General features: G+C 39.3%; 1 protein-coding gene across 4 annotated transcripts in view; it reads right to left on the bottom strand.

Moving 5' to 3' along the window:
• Positions 1–7286: 7286 nt before the first annotated feature.
• The window catches only part of PARG (poly (ADP-ribose) glycohydrolase), a 244861-nt gene continuing 240841 nt past the window's right edge, over positions 7287–11306 (bottom strand). For 2 of the 4 annotated variants that reach the window (XM_006874600.1, XM_006874598.1), the window contains 2 exons: positions 8762–8890; positions 7625–7782 (listed from right to left, as the gene is read on the bottom strand). In XM_006874600.1, coding sequence (XP_006874662.1) covers positions 7628–7782; positions 8762–8890 — 284 coding nt within the window. In that variant the 3' untranslated portion in view covers positions 7625–7627. Of the gene's footprint in view, positions 7783–8761; positions 8891–11306 lie in introns of all 4 variants that reach the window. The other 2 variants (XM_006874599.1, XM_006874597.1) reach the window with 2 other exon arrangements.

Raw genomic sequence — 11306 nt, 5'->3', positions numbered from 1 at the left:
TGTCTGTTCTGGCCTCCCAATTTAGAAGTAGTTTGTACAGACACCAAAGCAGCTGGCATTAGGACCTTTCTGGCCCAGAGTCCAGAATGGCTACAACAGGCTCTGCAAGTCTGAAACAGGCCTCACCTGAATCCAACTCACTTTGAGCATCACCGTGTGGCTCTGACAGCTTGGAGAGCAGAAACTTTGCTGGGAGTGTAGATGGGTAGGGGCTGGCCATGCCTCTGGTCACCAGAGTCCCCACAGTTTTCCCCTCTCTGGCTCTGACACCTGCCCTGGTATTTTCCTTTTGTTTGTCACCAGTGGAATGTGAGGAACAAGAAAATCATTACATCTTTCCCTCAGCCAGCAAGAGTGGGTTGCGAGATTATAAGGGATTTCTATTCTAGTTTATGAGGAAGCACCATAGTTTTCCAGAGTAGGTTACCTCTAAAATCTCTGACCAGCAATGTGCATGTTCCAATCCCCCTATATCACTATGAGTAGGTTTTGATCATGAACATCTTTTCATGTATTTGTTGGCTGCCTGAATGTACTCTTTGGTGAAATGTCTTTTCATGCCCTTTGTCCATTCTTTAGTTTTCCTTTTTTGAAGGGCTCTTCTTATATTGTCTATTGCTTTGCTGAAACTGTTTTTCTCCAAGTGTGTTTCTTAAATTTCCATTGACTTTTTATGTCTTCTATTTCTTTGCTGAAACATTTTTTTCCCCAAGTGTTTCACTGCATTTTAATGATGGCCACTTTAAAATTTGGTACAGTCACTATACCAAAAAGAAACAGTCAACGTTTAGCCATTTCAAGAGGCAGCATATGATAAAGAGCCCATGACAATGAAGGAAGAAGTCCAAGGTGCATAGAAGGCATTCGCAAAAAATAAGGTACCAGGAATAGATGAAATACAAATGGATATCTTTCAACAGGAGTCCTGGTGTGGCGCTGTGGGCTAATGCATCAGACTGCAAAGTCGTTTGAACTGCAAGGTCGGTGGTTCAAGCTCACCAGCTGCTCTTTGGAAACCCTCTACAGGGTGGCTATGGGTCGGAATTGACTTGATGGCACTTAACAACAACATCTTTCAACAGGCTGATGCAACACTGGAGGCACTCACTCATCTATGCCGAGAAATTTGGAAGACTACTACCTGGCCAATTGACTGAAATAGGTCAGTATTTGTACCCATTCCAAAGAAAGGTGACCCAACAAAATGCGAAAATCATCAGACAATATCATTGATATTCATGCGAGTCAAGTTTTACAACAGGTAATACAGAAACAGCTGTAACCATACATTGACAGAGAACTTCCAGTGGTTCAAGCTGAATTCAGAAGAGAATATAGAACAAGGGATATCATTGCTGTCGTCAAATGGATCTTGGCTGAAAGCAGAGAATACCAGAGAGATATATACCTGTGCTTTATTGACTATGCAAGGGCTTTGATTGTGTGGATCATGACAAGCTATGGACAACATTGCGAAGTAGGAGCATTCTGGTTCACTTAATTGTGCTAATGAGGAATCTGTACATAGACCAAGAGGCAGTTGCTCAAACAGAACAAGGGAACACTGAATCGTTTAACATTAGGAAAGGTGTGAGACAGGGTTGTATTTTTTCACTATACTAATTCAACCTGTATGCTGAGCAAATAATCTGAGAAGCTAGGTTATATGAAGAAAAATTTAATCTGTATGCTGAGCAAATAATCCGAGAAGATGAATTATATGAAGAAAAACATGGCATCAGTATTAGAAGAAGACTGCAGATATGCAGATGATATAACCTTGCTTCCTGGAAGTGAAGAGGACTTAAATACTTACTGAGGAAGATGAAAGACCACAGTCTTTGGTATGAGTTGCATCTCAATGTAAAGAAAGCAAAAATCATCACCACTGGACCAATAGCATCCGTATCAATGGAGAAAAGATTGAAGTTGTCAAAGACTTCATTTTTCTTGATCAACCATCAACACTCACGGAAGCAGCAGTCAAGAAATCAGATGATGTATTGCATTAGGCAGATCTGCTGCACAAGACCTTTTTAAAGTGTTGCAGAGCAAAGATACCAGCTTGAGAACTAAGGGACGCCTGACCCAGGCCATATTTTCAATAACCTCGTATGTATGTGAAAGTTGGACAGTGAAGGAAGCCCATAGAATTGATGCATTTGACTTATGGTGTTGGAGGAGAATATTAAAAGTACCATGGACTGCCAAAAGAACAAAATGAGCTGCGCTGGGACAAGTACAGTCAGAGTGCTCCTTGGAAGCCAGGATGGCCAAACTTCATCTCATACTTGGGTCATATTATCAGGAGGGACTGGTCACTAGACAAGGGTATTATGTTTGGTGAAGTGGAGGGTCAGAGAAAGAGAGGAAGAAAGATCCCCAGCGAGATGGATGGACAGCACAGTGACGGCAGCAATGGGGCTCACACCTAGCAACAATTGTGAGGTTAGCCCAGGACTGGGCAGTGTTTGGTCTGTTGTACTTAGGGTCATTATGAGTTGGTAATTGCTCAATGGAACCAAACAAGAAGCTTCTCCAATAACCAGATTGGGATATATGAAGCAATAAGAAATCCCAGGGAACTCATCACTGGATAGTTTTGGGTTTCCAGTGTCTCTGACCAGTCCGCCTTCTTTTCTTCGTCTTCAGATTCTGATGTTTGTTTATGTATAGTGTCCTGGGTTTTTAGCTGTACTCAGCATAAAAAATAGTGAAAAGTAGATCTACTCTTTTTAACCAGAAGTCCCTTGTCTATTATTTTTATGTAAAAAGCATTACAGAAAAATACTGATTTACAGATTAAATAAATCTGGGATGAACATCAAAAGAATCTGTAGTGAGCAGTCCAACACGTAACCCGCTATGCCACCAAGGCCCCTTAGCAGGTCTACCGTGAGTATACTTCTTCCCATGTACTGAAAATTATTATCCAAGTTTATAGGTTATTGTTACAAACCTTAGAAGAAAAGACAATGTGCTGACACGAGGATCTCTAATCTTCTCCCCCATAAGATCTTCATATTTTGAAATGCTTTAATACTAGGTATCATATGCTATGTTACTGTAAGTTAGGCCATTTGCTTACATAATTTGCCATCACAGGACACTGCAAAAGAAGAGTTAGGAAAGCTGTGAATTGATATTGTCTGTGCAGGGGTCCATTCCGTTTCTAAATTGAGAGCATAAAAATTCATTTGGTTCCTCTAGGTTGAAGTGGAACCGAATAGTAACAAGAAAATGCTGTTTGTGGGTGCTAGAGCTGAGGGTAGGCGACACGTCATTGACCTGTGCATCCAATAAGTAGACAGTTACGTGGCCCAGAGAAGGCACTCCTTCCATAGTCTATGACTATGTAATAAAAGAGAGACAGACAGGGTAGTAGCTTCTACGATAGTCTCCTGTGAGACCAAGGGTTGCATAGTAGTCCTCAGAATCTTCAGGACATGCTCCCTGGTCCTAATTCAAGCTCTCTTGAGTTGAAAATTAACAAAAGGGAATGAACACCGGAGGACCTCAGAAACCTGGCAGGGAAGAAACACTAATACAGCCAAAATTCTCTTTACCTTTAGAAAGTTCTTCATACTAGTGACTGTTTCTACATGCCCATCTAACATCTAATGAAGAACAACAAATTCATGTGTAAAAAATTTCACCATATCCCTAAGACATAATCTAAACTTTCAAAATGAGAGCATGTACAAGAAATTTCAAGGGAAAAGTGGCATTATAGTTTGGGGGAAAAAATGGATGGTGACAAGGAAATCAGAATTTATTGTATTCCTACAAAAAATTATGTAGACATTATCATGGATTTCTCCTTATCCCCTATTTCAAAACCATTATGAAACATTTAAAATAAACAGGAAAAAACAAAACCAGGTATCAGATTGAACATATACAGTTTGAGTTGTCCTGATCTGTCTGGAAAACATTCCGTTCTGAAGGCTTAGAGGATCTGCTGAGGAGTAACTAAGGACATTCTACTACTGGAATGTAGAATACAGGTGTTTCAGTGGACTTTAGCAGTTCTGGTAAACATCATATTGCAGAACTCTTTGCAGCACCCAAAAAAGGAACAGGATTAAAGATTCTGAAAGCAAGTTCCAGCAACGGCAATCTACCCTTCCCCTCAAGCCATAGGCTTGAAAGAATCAACTACATGTCTTCTAAATTGTAAATTGTAATTATCTTCTAAATTGTAATGTGGCCATACAAGAGTGAGGCTTTCTATTTAAAAAAAAAAAAAAAAAAAAGGCCATGAATACACAGACAGATACACTACACTGACTGACTAGAGAAATTCTTTGACCTAATATATTTTTGGAGTAGGTCAGCTTAATCAATATTAGGTTTCTAAAGCAATACATATTTATTAAGAAGTAGCTGGTACAACAAATATGGATTTTGGTTAGATTTCCTTTTTTAACCTTGTGTTTACATACTGATTTAGGGATGTCTGCCAACAAGAGTGGAGTCCTGATGTGGTGCTAGGGGATAAAGCACTGGACTGCAAGGTCAGTTTGAACTACAAGGTTGGCAGTTCAAACTCACTAGCCACTCCTTGTAAACCTATATAGGGTCACTATGAGTTTGAATCAATTCAGTGGCACTTAACCACAGCCATCAAGAGTAGAGATAAGTCGCTCAGAGACAACTGAATATACCCTGCTGATAGCTAGTCCCTCATGCTTAAGAATAACCGCACCAGGAACTTGTAGAGAATAAGAGATCAGGCAGGGCTTTTGTACTCAATTCCAATCGAGATGACAAGTTTCCTTTCATAATGAACTCTTGGAGGCTGAGATGGTGTGCCCTAACCTTGAAGCACTTGTTAACTCATCTAAGAAAGGACTAAAGCTTGTAAAGCAACTAGCATATAAGCTAGCACACACAGCTAGCTCGTGATCGGCTATAGTAGTGGACCTTTCCTGAGCACTGTGTACCAGATCCCGTGTATGTTTGTTTGGTGCTCTATACAGATGACCTCTTACTATCTGCTACTAGTTAATTTTTAAGATAGTTAATCTAGGGTTGGAAATTCAGTTTTTTTAAACAAGACCAAATGTTAGCAAGGCATGTGGCTAACTAGCATCTGGATCTAGCTTTTCTGATTTAAACTCTCATCTCTTTCCATTACTCCACATTTTCTCCACAAAACAACACAGGATTTTCAAATAATTGAGTGCACCACAGAGTAACAAGCAAGTGAGCTAGATTAAAAATCTAAGAATTTGACATAAAAATGTCCTCTCATGCTTCAGTAGGCTATTAAACGGGGGTGGGGGTGGGGTGGGGTGTAAACAAAAAGAAATAAAACAGTAAATCTCAACTGAAAGAGAATAAAAATGTGCTATTAAAGATCTCAGAGTAATACAAATATTATTTAGATGTCTGATTTTCCCTCTCCCAGAGAACGCTTTAGGAGAAACTAATCATGTTCTCTCTACCTTCCTCAAGACTGACTTTAGTTCCCCTCATATTCCATCTGTTTAAACAGCCCCAGCCCCACAAAACACTGGGACAAAGAACTGAAACTGTAACCAAACTCATTATCTTCAAGTCAATTCTAACACACAGGAACAATGTAGAGCATTTCTGAAGCTTTAAGTCTTTACAGAACAGGTGGTGGAGTGGAATTGGTGACCTTGCAATTAGCAGTCCAGTGCTTACTGTTGTTAAGTGCCACTTAACAGTTGGTTTCAACTCATGCTGACCCTGTATAGGGTGTCTGAGAAGTGGCTGGTGGATCTGAACTGCTGACCTTGCAGTTAATAGCCCAGTGCTTATCCTACAGTGCCCTAACAGGATGCCCATGCTTAGGTTTGGTTCCTGGAAATCCCTCAACAGCAAGACAGACAGCTAAGTAGATTGCGTGGTCACTACAGAAACAAGATTCAAGTCTACGTTCTGGAATATTAGATTGGGTAGTCTTACCTGGATGATTTCTCAATCACTGTTTGTTTTAAAGAACTGTTCACTTAGTCTTGAAACTGAATAGAGAGAAGAATATGGGGATGGGGGAAAAAAAAGAGAAATGAAACGAACCCTTTATGAAAGCACAGAATGAGCTGGGAAGCAATGGCAAGACTTTAGTGCAGAAATAAAGCCAGACTTCTTGTACTTTGGAAGATGGTTTAAAATCTTAAGTTTCATAAATAAATTGTCAATGACAAGCAACTGACATTAAGTACCAAATCCCTTTATCCTCTCATTCTCTACACAAACAAAAGAGCTACAAACACTGACCGAAGCTCCATTTTTCCCTGTCAGTACTGATACTAAAGAGTTTGGTGCACCTACCAAAGCTCTTTATTAATAGGGTTTGACTCCTGATGGTTTACTGTAAACAAAAATTTCAATAGTATGTTAAAGATTATTCTGGAAATCTGAGTAAGCGCTTTTCTGATTAAACTTGATTCTCAATTAACACAGAATTGTTACTCGCTTTCACATTAACCTTGTTATCAGTTTTGAATGAACAAATTTTGAATAAAGTACTAAACAGAGCCCCTGATAAAGTCTAAAACTAATCATTTTCGATCACTCCAGTGTTACTTAGCTTTTATGTGCTTATATGTAGATACACTTGAAGAATATATATAAATATATATAATATATATATATATAAATGTATTTATACACACATAAAATAGATGATATGGGAGTTTCTGAAAAATGATTTGTTAATACAAATTTATTAACTATATAATCTTTCAATACCAGAGAAATATCAGTATGTACAAATCAGTGTTAAGATCCCAGTTCCCACACTTTGGTTATATGAATATGCCTTGATCACCACAGAACAAACATTAAACTAAAAAAGAAAAATAAGTCAAACAAACAAAACCCTTCAAATCTCTTAAATCTGTTTTCTTTATACCATATACAGAAAATCCGTTTTTATTCTACATTTCCTTCCATCTTAGGCAGTTCCCAAAAATAGTATCATGAAAAACTGATGGAGGAAAAAGGACAGACAACCCATTGTACGTAAAGGTGGAGTCTCAAAAGACTATTTCTGGAAATTATTTTTTAAATAAAAAATTGTTTTAACATAGAAGATTTGCATTATACAACAGATATGAAAAGTTGAAAAATAAGAAAAGAATAAGCCCAACCCTTAATTTAAAAAAATTCAAAAATTCAAACAATGCAATCACCAACAAGAGTTGGGATGGATGGTGCACAGTACAAATCTCAGCAAAGTTAGTTAAAGGGCTTCTTGGCTTTCCACTCATTCATTCCCTGGAACCACTGGCATCTGCTAACTGTAGAGGCAACTGGTATTATATGCAGGCAATAATGAGAGACCTGACTGGACTAAGCACAGTCTTCCATGTGATTTCACATGAACTCTGTTGGGCAAAAGAAAGAAAAATCAAAGAATGATGACTAAAATAGAAGATAATGGAAACATAATATAACCCTACGTCCTCATAAGTCAGGATAGACGGGGCTTAGATATACAAAGTGAAAATCCTATATATGTAGAAGGAATTGCATCCTTGACTACAAATGTGGATAATGTATACATTTATATGGAGTTGAATCAGTTTATATTACACCTGACAATTCATATATTTCCAGTAAGAGGTGAAAGGAGACAGTATTCTTCTGATCCTTAGGTCCCTGTCCTTTTCCCAGGCTGGTTGGTGGTCTCTGCACAGGAGTCAACGCAACGGTATATGAATGGGTAAAGCTTGATTTCTGGTCCAGGAGTTGAACAGTTTCTGCATTCTTCATTGTAATATCGTAGTAACAGCTTATATACTTCTCCTGGAGAGGCAAATCAATTTGCATATTTAAGTACAGATGGAAAAAACTGAAAGCAGACTCTCCAGTTTTATCTCAACTTAAATGTTGTTGTTAAGGGCCGTCGAGTTGCTTCCAACTCATAGGGACCCTGTGTAGGATTTCCAAAGCTGCCAATCTTTGCGGGAGCAGAAAGCCTCATCTTTCTCCTGCAGAGCAGCTGGTGGGCTCAAACTGCAGACCTTGTGGCTCGCAGTCCAGCACTGTGCTCCTCTAATTGAAACTGTTGTTGTTATGTGCTTTTGAGTCGGTACCAATTCATAGAGACCCTATGCACAACAGAACAAAACACTGTCTGATCCTGTGCCAACCAATGTTTAGCCCATTGCTGCTGCCACTTAATCTAGCATGTGCTAAATAAAACAAAAAACAACAAGCAGGAAGACTTAAGAGGCCTCACCTGAGTTATAGAACCCTGGTGTGGTGTTGCAGAATCAGCACTGGACTGCTAACAAGGTCGGCGGTTCAAACCAGCCACTACTTGGAAATCCTTTAACAGGGTCACTCTGAGTCAGAACCGACTTGACAAGACTGACTCCTAGCGACCCTGTATAGGATTCTCAAGGAGCAGCTGGTTTGAATGGCCAACTCTGTAGTTAGCAATCCAATGCTGAGATTACAACAGCACCCCAGGGCGCCATAACTCAGAATGAGGCCTCGTAAGTCTTCCTCCTTTTTGTTTTCTGTGTACACCAAAGTAGAACTCCATCTTCATTGCCTTATTTTAATAAGCTGACATACTCATTTAAGATCTTGGATGAAACTTGACCACACTAGATGAACATCTGCTGATGTTTACCCTCCATAGCTTTACACTGCCCCCTCAGAGCCAAGCATTCTGTGTCTTCTGATTCACTGTGATCCATCCAGACTTAACAAGTGCTCTTCCTGGATGATACACAATCCATCTAGATACCAAGTGTCAAGAATATCTCCTACTTACCAACAGTCAGTTTTCTCTCAGTAAGGAAAGTGTGCATGCTGTAAATGTCTCTCATCAATTCTGAGTCCCCAAAGGTGAAATAAACCACATCTCGTTCAGCTGCAGCAGCTGCCAGTATCTGTATTAAGGCTAAGGCAAAGAGAATAGACAAAGCAATATAAAACACTTCCATTCAAGATACCTTTAGCTCTTTCCTGGTATGCCACAACTTTATCCTGGATTAAAGATGTACACCTACTACACACATTATTAGAAATAGCAAATACAGGATGGGCATAAATCATCTAGTTGTGTGACTTTTCAGATAGACTGCTGAAAGTATCATAAACAATGGAATTTCTATATAGGTGTTTTTCTGGGTTACAAACAAATGAAAGTACATTTGAGTACAATAAAGGCAGTAAAAAAAATTTTTTTTTTAAATTCCATAATCTAGAACTAAATTATTTGTTTGTTTGATTTGTTTGCCTTTTGACATAGTCACTGGTCTTCTATATCACAGGAGCTCCCTGATTTTTTTTTGACTAGTTATTTGTGAAACTTACATGCTCTCAGGGGGCCTACAGCCACACTCTCAAAATGAGCTGAAGAGTACAACTCCTCTTGTTACTGACTCAATGTTACTGAGGACACTGTGCTGAAATGGAAAAATGATTGAGAATCACTGTCCCGAGGAATCTAAGTCACAGAGCCTAAGGTATGTTTCTAAAAGTGAAGTTACTTTACAATGTTAATCCCAATATATGGGATTCATTTTAGGTAACAGTAACAAAACTGAACACAGTTAGAATAAATTCCATTCTGCTGGTTATATATCTTTCCTTCATAAAGTGGGAATCAAATGAAAACATTATGGAGGCTAACTTTTTGTAGAGCTACTATTTTTAAGAGCATATTGATATTCTACATACTAAAAAATAAAGTTAAAACAAAATGATAATGGAGGAGGAAACTATAGTTGAAAGCAAACTAATAAAAGTGAACCGGGGGAGTTCCCGAGGACTACATGCTCGCCTCAGATCTGGGGCGGGGGTGGAGGTGGTGGTGGGGATCTCGCTGAGGTGTGCAGCTCCTCCCCGTCCCTTCCCCGCAGTCTTTGATTCCAGTTTCCAACAAAGAAGAGAAACTATGACCAGGCCCAGGTTCCAGCCCGAGAAGGCACAATGGTAGAGGCCTGCAAGACAGGGGCCAGAACTGGAGTCTGCATCTCGCAGCAGGAAAGGTGCCATCACACCAAGTCAAGAAGGAGCCCTGGGAGACTTCCGGCGCTTCCCTGACTGGGCACCAGCGCCTCCCTTCTGTTATCAGAGACTCCGCTTTTGTTTTTGATTTTGGCTTTGTTTTCTACCAGACTGGTGTTGTGGGCTGTCACACAGCCTCCCTTCTGCTATTGGAGGACTCTTTTTCCCCCTACATTACACGAAAAGAGTCAGCTGCCAAATAGCCAAGTTGCGATAACATTTTATAAAACACCAAAACCCAGGCAAGAACCAATATCAGCTGCCATAAACCAAGGAAACAGACAACACCTGTAAGAGCTACTCTGAGTTAAGCAATAAGAAGAGTGAAAAGGGAAGACCACATCCTGATCACATCTTCCTGGAGGCAATCAGAAAACATAAAAAATTAACCAAAGTACATACTTAATTAATTATAAGGGCCACAGATAAACATTAAACATGTCCAAGAAGCAAAAGCAGATGACCATATCAGCACATGTCCAGAAAAAAGATAAAATATCTGAGACAAGTAGACCTTCTCTCCATGCTGGAAGGAGGGCAGGACTTGGAAATACCTGAGAAAGAATTCAGAAAAATTATTATAAAATGTTTCAAAACACTTTACAATGGAGTTGAGAAAAATAAGGAAGAAGTTAGAAAAGCGCTGCAGGAACAATCAAACAAGATAGATACAGCATTGGTAACATTCCAAAACCTACAGAAAGAGGTCCAAACAATCCACAACAAGATGGCAGAAATAGAAAATTCTTTGAAAGGGCAGAGGAGTACAACAGATTTGATGGAAAGAAGAATCAGTGAGCTGGAAGACAAGTCTCTCAATACCACTAAGATAAAAGAACAAACACAAAAAAGGGTAAAAAGTTCAAAGGAAAGTCTAAGATTCATGTTAGACAACATGAAGAGGAATAACCTAAGAATTATTGGCATTCCAGAACAAAAAGAGTCACACATGTCCACAGAGGAAAAAGTTGAAGAACTACTGGAAGAAAATTTCTCTAACATCCTCAAAAGCGAAAAAATAAACATACAAGACGCCCAACGAAGTCCAGGAAGGGTGGGCCCCAAAAGAAAATCACCAATACATATAGTCAAGCTCTCCAAACTCAAAGACAAGGAGATGCTCCTGAAAGCAGCAAAAGAAAACAGAGGGGTCACATACAAGGGCAAGCAAGTCAGACTAAGTTCAGACCTCTCAGCAGGAACCATGCAAGTGAAAAAGCAATGGGGAGACAAATATAAAACCCTGCAAGAAAAAAATTGCCAACCAAGAATCCTTTATCCAGCAAAGCTATCAATCAAATATG

Source organism: Chrysochloris asiatica, unplaced genomic scaffold, assembly GCF_000296735.1.
Source record: "Chrysochloris asiatica unplaced genomic scaffold, ChrAsi1.0 scaffold00289, whole genome shotgun sequence".
Classification (NCBI taxonomy): Eukaryota; Metazoa; Chordata; class Mammalia; order Afrosoricida; family Chrysochloridae; genus Chrysochloris; species Chrysochloris asiatica.
The sequence above is the reverse complement of the archived record's forward strand: the minus strand, read 5'-3'. Positions and strand labels throughout refer to the sequence as shown.